General features: G+C 39.7%; 1 protein-coding gene across 1 annotated transcript; it reads left to right on the forward strand.

Moving 5' to 3' along the window:
* Positions 1-271: 271 nt before the first annotated feature.
* LOC121851753 (dynactin subunit 1-like) lies at positions 272-12,749 on the forward strand (the record flags this gene model as incomplete). The annotated part of the gene is given in 29 exon segments (XM_042345827.1): positions 272-280; positions 1,293-1,499; positions 1,789-1,986; positions 2,633-2,837; positions 3,676-3,754; positions 4,232-4,391; positions 4,498-4,602; positions 4,856-5,047; positions 5,574-5,630; positions 5,633-5,692; positions 6,062-6,214; positions 6,334-6,494; positions 6,856-7,024; positions 7,364-7,432; positions 7,600-7,662; positions 7,780-7,929; positions 8,410-8,571; positions 8,689-8,731; positions 8,734-8,819; positions 8,913-8,964; positions 8,967-9,040; positions 9,211-9,353; positions 9,527-9,693; positions 10,446-10,579; positions 10,768-10,966; positions 11,694-11,767; positions 12,002-12,029; positions 12,032-12,090; positions 12,612-12,749. Coding segments are annotated over 29 exon segments (3,396 nt in total), but the record flags the coding sequence as incomplete, so codon positions are not given.
* Positions 12,750-15,592: the final 2,843 nt, after the last annotated feature.

The following is a 15,592-nucleotide window of genomic DNA, read 5'->3' on the forward strand; positions in this document are numbered from 1 at the left end:
TTTGCATTTATTTCAAGATTGAATAATAATTTTAACTTTATTATCTTTTGAGCACATACACTTAATTGTAAATTATAAACGGCTCCAAATTAATATATTCGTTTTTATTTTGGCATAATGTCTACAATGTCTTTACTGCACATTAACACGAATATTAGTAACGTACTGGCATACTGGGAGAAGTTCACTGATTTGCTGTATTTCATACTGAGTTGTACATCTTTTCGCGACCTATGTTTTCTCTTTTCTTTATGGCTCTTTGCCGCTTCAGGCAGATGCGGTAAGTGCTGAACCACTGCTTCCCTTCATGTTTGAATTCAGCTTGGTTTCTCCATGCATTACATTATATCCACTTGTTCTAACTCAAGGCCATTTATATTTAAGTGCGTGACACTGACAAATGCATTATTGATTGTTTATGTAGTTATTAACTTTGATAAGTATTACCTACCATTAATAATCATCTACACTCATTTTCCTTATTTTCATGGCATGTAAGGATGACGAGGAAATGTACGCATTTGTAAAATTCTCAAAGGCATTATTTGGTGTGTGTACCCAGTGAAGCCTCACTGAGTCTCATGCTAATTTTTCAATAGGGCTCAATGATTGTGGTATATATTACTATTGAGTAAGTTGCAGGTCATTTATCAACTTTGGACCATGACGCCGGCACACAATGGCCTACCCTTGCAAATGATGTCACAAGCAGCAGACCCCACGTATTTTAATGGTTAATATACCTGCAGTAATAACCATGGCTGCAGTAATAAACATCAACAAGCGGCAAAAGCACTCCTGCTAGACCAGCAATTATCAATATTTTATTAACACAATACTCATGCTGAATACATTGTACAGACACGTATTTCAATTTACTCCACTGCATCGTGTTACTGGCTCCAATTGACAATGCATTCCTATATATTAACAAAAATTATGGCTTTGAGTGTCACACAATCATTGCCCTTTCCTGATTTGAATTCAGCTATTGCAGAAACACTATCACATAAGTAAATTTTTCTAACGTATTCATCTATATTACAGGAACCTTATACATCTGGTCATATTCACGATTGTGCCACCTCTTAGTAACCTTCAGGAGAATTACCCATAATTACTAAACCACAAAATCTGCCTCTTATCAAATATTGTCTCACAGTAGATGTAATGGTTACTTTGCTTGGGGACTTAATCCACAATGCAAACATTTTCAAGTCTGTATTGAATAAGAGGAAGAGACTGCTGTGAGCTTAGATTAATGTCAAGCTTTTATGCTCCCTCAACTGCAGCCGAGCCGTATCTCGGGAATGTCAGCCTCCTCGGCAAGCGGGGCAGCCTCAGCAACGCCTTCGGCGTCCGCCTCTGCATCGGGTGGAGAGATGAGCAGCAGTGAGCCCAGCACCCCGGCACAGACTCCACTTGCTGCCCCCGTCGTACCTGTGCCAACCACGCCACTCAACATGCCGGTCGCCTCCCACGTCCTGTCCCCTAGCAAGGTACTGAAGGATTAATACTTGTCATGCAAAATAGATTTTCTCGGTGCATCATACACGTTTGTCATTCTCCTTATGCCAGAAGAAAATACTGTTTTTCCTATAAATGTAGACCCAACTTTATTTGTTCTTTTGTTGTGATCTAAATCAACATTGAGTTTGACAGAAGTATGGTAAACTTAATATATAAAACATTTTAATACAGGTCTGTACGTGATAGTGATCGACGGATGATGTTAAAATTGTTTGCATACATGAAACGGAATGCATATTACCGTCATATATTATTTAGGAGGAGGAGAGTCTGCGGCTACAGGTGAAGGACCTGGATGAGAAGCTTGAGACGCTGAAGGTAAAGCGCAATGAGGACAAGGCAAAGCTCAAGGAGCTGGAGAAATATAAAATTCAGATGGAACAGCTGCAAGAGTGGAAGAGCAGAATGCAAGACCAGCAGGCTGATCTACAGAAGCAGCTAAAGGAAGCGAAGCGGGTGAGCAAGAGGCATTAATGTTGTGTTCATTTCCATCACAAATCGTGGGTTGTTTAAATATGGTACACAATGTTCTTTGTACTTTACCCACATCCATATTGGAGGATAAAGATCGTTCCAGTGTTTTATTTATTTATAGCCTGTGTCATATTTACTATAGAAGCATATATAAATGTCTATGTTCGTATTGACTTGTTTTAAAAAAAAAATACAGTGTTGGAAATGTTAGGTTTTAAACAAAATAAATGTAAAGTGTGTAATTGAAAACTAATATTGTTTTTAGGTAAGTAAATAACTGTCTATGACCATACAAACGAGAATGTGTCCAATCTCATCAAATCAGGGTTGCTAAGTAGAGTTGAAACTGGATCATGCACAGACGTTTTAATACCATCGGCTGTCATCGGCAGCTGTGAGGCTGTGCTACAGATGTGGGCAGCAGATGGCACTGCAACAATATCCTTTGTTGTTTTGTGCTTTTATGCTCCAAAAATTCACCAATCCCACTGACCCAACAACCATGGTGAGGGAGATTAAAATAACACCCATGATCACCACAGCGTGGCGATACCCTCATCTAGCAGTGGGTTGAGAAGAGGAGTGCGCATGTGCAAATTAACTGCATCTGGTATTTGTATGCGAGTAGGAGGCCAAGGAGGTGATTGAGGCAAAGGAGCGGTACATGGAGGAGATGGCCGATGTGTCGGACGCAATAGAAATGGCCACGCTCGACAAGGAGATGGCCGAAGAGAAGTCTGAATCCCTACAGCAGGAAGTGGAGAACCTCAAGGAGAAGGTTGAGGAGCTCAGCATGGACCTGGAGATCCTCAAGCACGAGATTGAGGAGAAAGGTTCCGTGGTCTTTCTGTACAACACTCTAAGGGAGACTGTAAACACTGTACTCCTGTGTTTATCGGTCTCATACAGGCCCCGAAGACAGTGATTATAGCCCTACAATGTGTATAGCACTACAATTGTTTAGCAATATTCAGAGCTTGACCATTTGGCCATTATAGTTGGTGAAGACTCTGAGTATATTTTCACAAATAGTAATGATTAAGAAGATTTGCCAAAATAAGTCTGGCCTTAAGTGCACCAATTCACATGTTTGTATTATTTTAATATGAAACTAATATGTAAATAATTATGTTTAATATTTAATTTTGTTAGCAGTTAATGAAATATTTGTTCAAATACCAATGAAAACTGCTTATACCATTACAAAAATTTTTTATTGGAACGTGTATAGTTCTAAAAAAGCACTAACCCTGCGGCTCGTGCTTTAAAAATAGAGAAATATTTGAGACCTTTTAAGTGCTTGGTTTTATTTTGTTTAGCTTATTGCTGTTATTGTGTCATTTTTTACAAGCATACTTCTTAAGCGTTAACATGCCATATGTCATCCTCCTAGAATTGTTTGTGCCATAGCTCATCCTCCTAGAATTGTTTGTGCATTAACGTAATCCTATATCGTGCTTTTATGTTCGTCTATTTTACACTTAACATGTGCAAACGAGGTTATAAAAATCTATTATTCTTTAAAGATTTAAACAAATCTACTTTTAAGTGTTTTTTTTGGTTCAGTGTTAAATATCCATTGTGTATTTCATATGTAAAAAAATTGGAGATATAGCATATAACCTAGCTTTATAACTCAAACATGTCTTTCTATGTGCTATTCATGTTCAGGAAGTGATGGGGCAGCTTCAAGTTATCATGTTAAACAACTGGAAGAGCAAAATGCCAGGCTTAAAGAGGCCCTGGTCAGGTAATTGAGCTTTAGATATATGCCGTGTGTAAAACAAAAGAAAATTTCAGTAAAATTTCATCTGTAACATTTTTATTTGCAAAATTGTGTGTCATGTATGTGTTTATTGGTATGTTTGTATATGGATTAGTTGTATGAAAAAGTGAGTTGACTACGTGCGGTGCGAAATAACTTCAACATACATCTGTATTGCAAAGCCATGGTTAATTTTTATATTGATATTCAATATTTAATGATATGCATTTGTTCATGCATTCTGTTTGATCTTGTATGCATTTATCATGTGCGGCATATATTGATTGAAATATTTTCGAGGTCAAATTTGTATTCACTTGACTTAGAAATTATGCTGTTTATGAACTATACTTTAACACTTAAATGTTCGTCATAGCTTCAGTAGCTGACGAAGGCGCGCTAGCTTGTGGAACATTTTCAGAGCTTCATGTGCACATAACCAACTGCTTCTGTGCTTGGCAGGATGCGTGACCTCTCTACATCAGAGAAGCAGGAGTACCTAAAACAGCAGAAGCATATGGAGAAGAAGAACTCGGAGCTGGACACTCTGCGTGCACAGAAAGAGAAGCTGCAGGCTGAGCTGCAGCAGGCAGAGGGCATCATTGATGAGCTGAAGGAGCAGGTGGCTGCACTCTCTACATATCCGCAAATCCTCTCGGGATTATGCTGGTAATTGTGGCGCATGCATGGACCCACATGAATGTAAAATGTTTGGCTTTTGTGTTTAGGTTGATGCAGCTCTCGGGGCTGAAGACATGGTGGAAACCCTGACGGAGCGAAACCTGAATCTGGAGGAGAAAGTTCGAGAGCTGATGGAAAATGTTAACGATTTGGTTCGTCAAGCACTTTGTGTTAAACGCTGATAGATGGAAAAGATTAAATGCTTCATGACTTCATTTTTATGTTGTGCTCATTAGAGGGTTTCAATCGGTCTTGCATCAGCAGAAATGGATACACACAAATGGTACACACAAATGCCCTTAAGTATGTATGCAGGTACATTATATTTGCTGTGGTGCTGTGCCTTTTGTGCACTGTGCTAAATTCTCTTTGCTTTCCATGCCTTTGTAAAATGCATCTCTGCAGGAGGCCATCAACGACATGAACGACGAGCTGCAGGAAAATTGCCGGGAAACAGAACTGGAACTGCGGGAGCAGCTCGATATGGCAAATGCTCGTGTGCGGGAGGCAGAGAAGCGTGTGGATGCAGCGCAAGAGATGGTGGCAGACTATCAGCAAACCATGCAGAAGTACAGGCAGCTTACCGCGCACTTGGAGGTACAGCCCAGCCAAAGTCTTCTCTGTCGTAGCTGTAGTCATTCAAACCAAGCTAATAGCTATTCTATCTGCAAGACATTTAAAAACATTGGGAACAGCTTCTGAGTCAAAAGGCCTAATATTGTATGGGGTCAGCTGCTCAGAAATGTTTTTCTCATTGCTTTAATCCTGCGCCTCTTCTCTCGTCGCATCCACTGTCCTCATCTCAAGGCACTGCATCCTTCCAACTCACCCTCTGTCTCTTGCCCTGCACAGAATTGCGTCTTCATTATCTCTTCTCAGCACATGCCAATCTACGTATAAGCCTCCTTTACTACCTTATGAAGATTATTTACCCTGCTAAGGCTTTAACATACGTATATTATTTTTCTCATTTGAATAAAAAACATTTGTTTCACAAAGTTGTCCTTTTCTTTCTGCAATACTCTGTATAATGTCTGAATAATATTTGTCTATGAACTTAACCTTTTCTCAAATATCAAATGGATGCTTTTCTCCATGAGCAGATGTGTTTCTGTGTCTCTAGGACGTGAACCGCGAGTTGATGAGTCAACAGGAAGCATCTGCGGAGAGAGAGCAGACGGCTCCCCTCCAGAGATGTTTGATTTCAAAATCAAGTTTGCAGAGACCAAAGCTCATGCTAAGGTAAATGTTTAAACGTATACATGTAAACTGTATGCTGATGTATTTATTAATTAGCACTTATTTTATTCACGGATAAATTACCTAGGTATAAAAGTGCCACACTAAGCAACTTGATTGCTCAAATCCAACCTTAACGTTTCTAAACATTGTCAAATAATGCCACAAAAATGTGTGGAGATTATGTAACTGATAATGTATTCGATGATTATAGTAGTCTTATTTCCAAAGTTATGGCCACCTTTGGAAGGTAATCTAGTCAAAACATTACCATATTCTGCCACGGTACTGTTTATCGTAAACATACGGATTGTGATTTTACAAAACATATCTATACACACAACTCATACCTGCTCTCAATTTCTTTATCAGGCCATCGACATGGACCTGAGAAAGATGGAGGTGCAGCAGGCCAACCGGCACGTGTCCCTCATGACGTCATTCATGCCAGACTCCTTCCTGCGTCGTGGCGGGGACCACGACTGCCTGCTCGTGCTGCTACTTGTTCCCAGGCTCATCTGCAAAGTAACAACATTTGTACAGACACCGGGATGCTACATGTTGTTTATGGATATGAATATATGCATAGAAAACTACCAATCGTCTTGTAAAACGTCTCTGACGTATATCTGTCATGCGTGCAGGCCGAGTTGATCAGTAAGCAAGCGCAAGAGAAGTACGAGCTGAATGAAGAGGCGATGAAGTCTGCAAATCTGCGTGGGGCACAGGGCGAGCAGCTGAGCTTTACGGGTGGTCTCGTCTACTCGCTCAGCCTTCTGCAGACCATCCTGCACAAATACGAAACGTACTTGTTTTAACTGTCGTTGGCTGTCTACCTCAACTTTACACTGCACACAGCAGCAACATGAGCAGCGTTAACGGTCCTCCATTTCACATGATTGTGTTCATCTTCTTGGTTCTTTCGGTAAAGTCACGTAGAAGGGAAGTAATAAAATAATAAAAAGAATTAAATAATAACAATAATTTTTATTATTTTATTACTTCCCTTCTACGTGACTTTACCGAAAGAACCATAAAAATAATTTTTATTATTTTATTACTTCCCTTCTACGTGACTTTACCAAAAGAACCAAGAAGATGAATCCCTGCAGTCACGAAAGCTTTAAATCGAAAAATGATTGTGTTCGCTATTTCCTCTCTGACAGGGCATTGAGCCAGTGCAGCGTGGAGACGTACGTGAAGGTCGGAAGCCTGTACCCGGAGATGAGTGTCCACGAGCGCTCGCTTGACTTCCTCATTGAGCTGCTGCGTAATGATCGTCTGGATGAAACTGTTAATGTGGAGCCTCTCACCAAGGCGATCAAATACTACCAAGTAAGCATTAGCTTTGGTGCCCTAAACAAGGCTCTTGTCTTTATGACTTTCATTTGTATTTAGCAACTGATTGGATTGGATTCTTTGTCGTTTTATTTGTCATTTAATCTTCATTCCTTTTGGATAATAATATGTTGAAAATGTTTATTTGGCTGTGATGTATATTATTTAATATGCTTAATGACTTTCAGTTGTATTTATAAACAGATTGGATTGTATTCTTTGTCGTTTTATTTGTCATTTAATCTTTATTCCTTTTGGATAATAATATGTTGAATATGTTTATTTGGCTGTGATGTATATTATTTAATATGCTTAATGACATTTTTTTTGTATTAGCATCTGTACAGCATTCATCTTTCTGAGAAAGCAGAGGATTGTACGATTCAGCTTGCCGACCACATTAGGGTAAATATTAACCGGCTTATTTTTTTAGATTCTTAAATTTTTAAGGGGGAAAAAAGTTGTATTGAATGTAAATGACCTGCATTATATAATGTTACTTCACAGACGTTTTCAAATTTTTTGTTTTTTAAGAAACTAGATTCGAGACTTATTCTGTATTTTGTGCTCAGGTGTCACAGAGTGCCCTGGACTGCATGGCAGTGGAGGTTGGCAGGTTAAGGTCATTCTTGCAGGTGGGCATGACAACATTTTTCCAGAAAGGACTTTTCTACATGTTTAACATATTCCATACTATTGGTCATAATGCACTGAGTTAAGAACATATTGACACTTGTTCATTACACCAACAGACTGGCCAAGAAGGAAGTACATTTGCATTGCTTCTGAAAGACCTGGAGACCTCCACCAGTGATGTGCGGCAATTCTGTAAGAAGGTCCGCCGCCGCATGCCAGGGACAGATGCCCCAGGAATCCCAACTGCACTCTCTTATGGAACACAGGTACGTCCCTCGATCGCGCTACTAAATTCTTTGCAAACAATAAATGTCGAGCATATGCATAGATTCTCTAATGCTTTCCAAACATGTGTTTATACTTGTAAGTATTGTATTTTACGAATTGTTCATCCCATTGTATTTGACATGTGATGTTGCAAAATAACAACATTAACTTTAATGGAGAGTTGAGCGTGCTCATGATATGATGTCATTGTCTTGGCTGATTTTTCTTTTTACCGGCAAGTTTTGTGTCATTTGCTCATTTTTTACAGTATAAGTTTCTAATAGCATCACAAATTTTAATGCAAATACTAATTTTAACTAAAATGTGTATTTGCATTGGATCATCTTCATGAGAGATATTGTGACCCCATGTTACAGACAGATAATCTATGAATGTTTACAACCTTAGTTGGAAAGTGTAGAAAAAAGGCTGTTTTACGTCTCTTTGCACAAGTTTGAATTTGAGTTTTATCATCTCAGGTCGCCGAGGGATTGCTGGATTGTCGTAAGCACCTGAGCTGGGTGGTGGCTTCGCTACAGGAGATTGCAGCTGTTTCTGCACAGATGATTGCTCCACTCACAGAGAATGAGGGCTTAAATTCAGCCAGGCTGGAAGAGCTGGCCTTCAAGGCTTCAGAGCAGGTTTGCCCACAGCCCTCTTCACAGAAAGCAAGAACACTATAAAGAGTAGCATGGTGAATACTGAATATTTTTATATCTTAAAATAACGTATTATTTAATCAATTACGTCTGTTGCAGATATATGCAGGGCAGAACTTGAGTCCATATGAGTGCATACGTCAGTCTGTAACGTGGTGATTGTCACCATGAACAAGATGGCGACAGCCATGCAGGAGGGGGAGTACGATGCTGAAAAACATCAGAACAAGGTAGAGAACTTGCATTTAATTTAATTAATAGCATAGCTTTTTTAGTTTTTTTGTATAATCTAATCTTTGTTTGCATATTCCTCCATTGTTCAGCCTGCAAATCCTGTGGAACTCAGAGCTGTTGCCCTTAAGGCAGAGATAATGGATGCGAAGGCCTGGGCCTTAAACTTGAGGACAGGGAAACTGTCATCAAAGAGCTGAAGAAATCCCTAAAGATCAAGGTAATATGAGGTTGATTTGTAAATGTGATTATAATGTAACATGTTTAAGAGCCCAAACATTAGCAAGGTTGGCTACGTATAGTGTAAAAGAAGTTCTACATACGTACAAATGTAAATTGTTTAAGGAAGCGTGACTGTGATTTAACACAAGTGTGCCTACCTACCAACAGGGAGAGGAACTGAGTGAAGCCAATGTGCGCCTGAGTCTTTTGGAGAAGAAGCTGGACAGTGCGTCGAAGGATGCTGATGAGAGGGTCGAGAAGATCCAGACCAAACTGGACGATATCACTGCTCTCCTTAAGAAAAAAGAAAAGTATGGCTATAGATCTATCATAAACTCTGATTCACTTTGTTTGCTGTTGTGCAATCTAGTAATATGGTGTTTTTATGTTAATACACAATAATATATGCAGATGGTACATTTCTAAGATGCAGTCAAAAGCAATGTTGCTGTGAGATGGATTTTCTTCTTACATTTTTGTTCAGGGAGTTTGAGGAAACAATGGATGCCCTGCAAGCTGACATTGACCAGCTGGAATCCGAAAAGGTGGAGCTGAAACAGAGGCTCGCCAACATGCCTCGGCGCTCCGTGGAGGGACTGCGTGGTGCTCAGACATCAGGGATCGCCTCTATTGTTACTGGCATAGCCACAGGTATATAATGCTGCTTGTGTCTCCCTCGGTGTAGTATGTTCTCACCATTGTTTGGGCAATAGGAAAGTGAATTGTTGGAGGCTAATTGGGAAAAAATACAGGAGAAATATTGAGAGAAATCAAATATCTCATGAATTACAAAGTTGAAAGATTATTTTGATGATTGAAAAAAATCTGATTCACTAATTTGACCTGATTTTATTGTGCTAACAGCTTCAACAATTTTTTTTCAACTTTTGAGCCCAGCATTTCCACTAATTTATACCATGGATTTCAGTGACATTTTGCTTTACCAATTTTTTTGTGTGCTGTCAAATGTCTCCATTATAATCACATTCATTTTACATCTGCCTTTCCCATCACCTTTATTTGCCCCTCAGATGATGAGGATGAAGGTAGAGTATATAGACTATCCTTACTTGTGAATGGTCAAGGCAATCATTTTTAGAATGTATTTTTTATTTGGTTGTTATTCCTGTCATATTCAGGTTTAATTCGCCTATTGATATTTTCTCTCAATGACTGCAGCTATGTGTGCTGTGTAATCATTTGCACAATTATGCCTGTCAAAATATTGTGCAAATTGCATTGCAAAGTATGAGTCCTGATTTTTTGTAAGGCCATAAAAATCATGCATGATACTCCTGCATTATACATATCATACTATATACTCAAAGCTCTACAGAAGAAAAACAAGAGGGAAATATTTTTTACAAACTACTAACTTATTTGCTTATGTCGATTGTGTGTAGGTGCTTCCCCAACACAAGGTATGGGAGGTGGTTCAGGGCCTGTGCAAGTCAAGGATTCTCCTCTCCTTCTGCATCAAATTGAGGCCCTTAAAATGGCACTCAAACACCTAAAGAATGAAAACAATCGCCTTAAGGTACAATGCAATGTACTTTTTATCCAAGATCCGCAAATGGAATTGCACACTTTTCATGGAAATATTGTTTTATTTTATCGCACCATAGCCAACGTATGGGCTAGAGACTAATATTTTTTAACATGCATTCTAAGAATATAATGAGAATGATACCTTTAACTTCTGTGCATTTGAATTGTTGTCCTAAGGCTGAGAAGATGAAATCGGACCTGGCATCACTGCCTCCCTTGCGCATCCCGAAGATAACAGTTCCCTCCCAGGCTGGGGAGGAAGGTATGGTCGCTGACCCGACACTGGCCCTCAACAGGAAGACAAACCAGCTGCTCGAGTCACTGCAGCACATGTGTGTCACTGCTCGTGTGGTGGACATTTCACACCGAAAGCCAGGTGTGCCTTTTCATACCATCACTCATTCAGATGTGCATTATTTAACAATTACAATTTACAGTTCATTGTCAATCTACTAATGTTCTTGGTTCTTTCGGTAAAGTCACATAGAAGGGAAATAATAAAAAAATAATTTTAAAAAATTATACTTTTTTTATATCTTGTTATGTTTTATTTGTATTATAAAAACACATAATATGATAAAATTATTTATCTTATTATGTTTTATTTTTATTATTTCCCTTCTACGTGACTTTACCGAAAGAAGATAAAATTCTTTATCTTATTATGTTTTATTTGTATTATTTTATAATTTCCCTTCTCTGTGACTTTACCGAAAGAACCAAGAATATGAATCAATGCAGTCACGAAAGCTTTAAATCGAAAAAAAAAATCCACTAATGGTTGACAATCTCTCCGTGCTGTTCGGTCATGGGTTTGACCATAGTTTACTGCCCTCTTCAGCCCACCTTGGTAATAGGGGCATAGATTTGGGAGCAGACTGGTTGAAAACATCACTCAAAACTGATGCTATTGATGTTAGCCATGAGCTTTAAAGCATAGTGCACAAACGACTGCTACACTACCTCTTTCTTACCACAACATTGGAATGTAAAAAAAATCACTTGTTTAAAAAACGTTATTTTTATATAGCAGTTACATTCAAATGGCTTGTCATATGTTGTGTTCTTATGCTGAGAAGGTATCATCCCACCGGTGGATAAAGCAAGTCCAGCTAATCAGTTGCTAGAGCAGACAGCCCGGCTGAAGCAGATGAGTGACAATGTGGAAAGACTGAAGGTATGTACATCTTGGTTACTATTTTAATGGAACTCAAGTTTGGTTGCTGAATTGATTGATATAGTAGATTTTGTTCTGGTCACCATTCATAACATTTTATTTCACAATGTATGTTATTATTAACCTTAACATTTAGATGCATGTAAAGTAACACTTTGTATGTGGCTTAAGGCTATTTAGTTCATTACCATTTCACTTAAAAATGTTGACTACTTTTTGCCCGATTGCATGCAGGATGAGGTACGGCGGATGGTCATTTCCCAGCACCTGGTGCACAGATTAAATCTGACCTCACCACTTTCCCCTCTCCAGCCTTCTCCAAGGTAAGGCTTAAATATGTATAAACTGTTTACCACCTATGAATGATTTAAGTTTGAGACATCATATTGACTGCTCAGAAAATTTGGATTGGGCAGGGCCCACACCATTAGATGGGAAGACTCTGTGGTTGAAGCTAATGATGGAGTGGCAGCCAAAAGAAAGAACATTGTCGGGAGGTTGGCTACCACGAAGATGGAGGAGGAGGTAGATGGATTGCTGCATCGTGAGATCGAGGCAAGGTGACAGCTTTGGGAGGCTTTCATCCAGTCGTCGATCAATCAAAGGATGTTGATGCATGATTTGCTGGGTTACCTGTATTTTTTTATAGATTTCAATTTAGCTTTAGATACACGTATGCTACATATCTTTTGATGGTGAGGCAAGAAATAACCTAATGCACATTTATTATGCCATTTTATTGTATATTATGAAAATATTCTATTGCTTGATGCGTACATTTAATTGCCTATTTTATTATTTCGTCTAATTAAAGTGAGCATGTATACTGTATCCCTGTTTACAGGCAAATGCGGAGATGCAGGGAGATGCAGTATACCTTGGCAAGGTGACCATCCCATGCCCTCCTGGTCAGGGCAGAATTCACAAGCTTACTCTGCTTCCCAGCCAACTGCAACAGCTCCACACACGCCTCATCTCCTAGAGCTTCCACATGCCACAAGATCGTTCTACACTCACATTTCAAATGTGTAACTGGTTATTGTTGATAAGTTACTATATAGCACTAATGTTTTGCTCAAAATGTGAGTAATCTGAAAAAAATGTTTTTGTCTGTCACCCTGTATAAGATTGACTTTTGCAACAGTGCACAAACTATATAGAGGGAAATTAAATATGCATAAATGGTTGTTCATGTGTATTCTTGGCTTGCTGTTTGGTGGCTAATGGTGGTCATATTGATTTCAATGCGACGTAGATACGTTGGTTATGTCTCCATTAAAGTAAGCAATAAGCATTTGGAGTGCATCCGTTGCACTTGCATGTATTATTAAACATTGGTAATGCGTGCGAAAATGTTGCTTATGAAAATATAAAGTTATGAACATCAACAGAAACAAGATTTTGTGGACAGATTAGAATGCAACTTGTGTGCAAGCCTGGACAACTTTGAAGCGGGCAGTTTTTGTAAACAATTTTGGGAGAAAATCTGAAGCTTTACATTGCCTTCAAACTGGTAGTTGTAAAGAGTATAAAGCTGCATAAAACAAGACCATCACTTAATTTAATATCTTCATTTGGCAGTGCCCATTGTTTACATGTTCCACAAATTGGAGTTGCATTAGTGGGCGTTTGATTTGTAGAGATTTAATTTAAAACCTTGTGGATTGTTTAAATCGATAAGCTAAACATTTTTATGGAGACGTAGCCATTGCCAAATTAATGCATACAATGATGCATATCACCACATCTCACGTCATTTGGAGTAGCCGTTTACAATATTTTAAACGCGGACTTGATAAATGTCTCGCAATACGTTTCACCGCTTTGTGTAAACGTGTATTGACGCATAATCCTGCAAATAAACGAACACGTAATCGGATTTGCATGTTGTAATTTTTTTGTACTGTATTGCTCGTGGTACATTTCTACTGTTTGTGATTTTTTCCAGTTGGACCTTTTTCACCGTTGCTTTCAGCGTGCCCAAAGCTGCTGCTGTTTTTAATTTCAATCGCCTCTTGCCATGACTGGAATACGGATTAAAGTTACTTCTGACGCCCTGCCTGTTTTGTCAGTTTAAACAGTCTAAAAAGGTCCTTTAATGTTGATGTAACTAACAAATCCTTTAAATGCCATCGCATATTAACATCCACACAAATGACCGACAGCTGAACTGAGCTTTGAATTCTGACAGGTGACTAAATTAACACCGTTTTTGGCTCTTGCCTGTAGGCTGTAGCGCCCATATTTGATCAATTTAAGAACTACATTTCATGAAATAAAACATCAAAATGTTAAAATGTTTTGTAAAAATATGTCGCAGTAACAAGGCCGGCCGGTTCTGAGGTGGAACGTGTACCACCACATGTCCCGATAGACCCCTACCCAAGTTCACTCTCGTTCGTGAATCACTGTTATCGTGGCCCTCCACACAAAATCAGTATTGCCCCCACTCCTACTTCCCATCTGAAAAGAGCTGGAGCAAAGCCTGGTACGGTATGTGACTATTTCCAGTTTCCACCCCTCTTTAAGAATGAAACAGAATTTCTCCACAAATCTGGATGTCGCCTGATGATGCTAGTTGTAATCACTGACGAAAAGTCGTGCTCAAATTGCATGTTCTGTTTGTGACAAACCTTATTAACTCGGGTGGTGGCGGGTTTAACGACTTATATTTACACGATCTAATCCAAAAAATTCTTATTAATCCTAGTTTCGTTTACACTGCTTATGTTTTCAGTCGGCGAGATGGCCAGGATACAAGCGATGCAGCGATGAATGATTAAATATCTGTGAAGCTTTTGAGTGCTAAATCATGTATAGGTTTTTTTCACTTTCTATTCCGGCCTTCGAGTTGCTGCCACACCACCACCACCAACTGTTCATAATTTGACAAGCAACTCAATTGTAAGCGACCGATGACTTTTTGTTGTTGTTGCGAATACGCGTTCCATCTTTGTCGTTTGTTGTAGTTAGAACCTCGCACGTTGTGGCGCACCATACCTGGGCGCCCATTGGCTGCCAACTTCGTCCAATCACCGAGCTCCTTGTCCGTTTGTTGTAGTTAGAATCTCGCACGTTGTGCGCACGATTCCTGGGCGCCCATTGGCTGCCAACTTCGTCCAATCACCGAGCTCCTTTTCAAACGCCTTCACAGAACTCATCGACGCACGGACAATTTTCGAGCAATTTACGGCTCGTCAACTGGAAGGCGAAATTTGTCGCCATCCTTCGCCTAGTTATTTAAACGCGCCGCAATGACGCCCGCGCACACACACAACGAATAAGAACCGCATTGAAAGGCGAATGTTGTCACGAGCGCTGCCGCATTCGACTACTCGACGACGGCGTGCCGCCCCCCCCCCCCCCCCGGTGAGCGGGCGGCGCGCGGCCGCCTTGGGTGGCGTCTCCCCGGTAGGGCTTCCAGGCGAGCCGGGGGGGTGCGGGGTAGAGGCTTCGGCCTCCGAGAAGCAGGGGCAACTCGTCACCATAACGCATAAATGTTTGGTATCTTGTGGGTGTGCGTTTAGGTTGTGTTTGCAGCTTTGTCTGATGCGAGCTTGGTCTTAATGGTGGCGGTATTTTGTTTTGTTTAACCTGGAGATAACTAAATAGATTGGGATACAACAGTGGTCACATTTGTAAACAGTGACACGGGTCATCAAATTAAATGTATATTTTAAAAGCCTCAAAACTGTATATGGGCACCATGCAGTAGTACCGCTGTAACGACGGGCTTTACTGTTATTAACTTGTTAATATTCTTAGTTTATAACGAAGCTTGCAATTTTAGACGCACGGCACAGGACACAGCCAAAGTACTGTACA

Source organism: Callorhinchus milii, unplaced genomic scaffold, assembly GCF_018977255.1.
Source record: "Callorhinchus milii isolate IMCB2004 unplaced genomic scaffold, IMCB_Cmil_1.0 Scaffold109, whole genome shotgun sequence".
Classification (NCBI taxonomy): Eukaryota; Metazoa; Chordata; class Chondrichthyes; order Chimaeriformes; family Callorhinchidae; genus Callorhinchus; species Callorhinchus milii.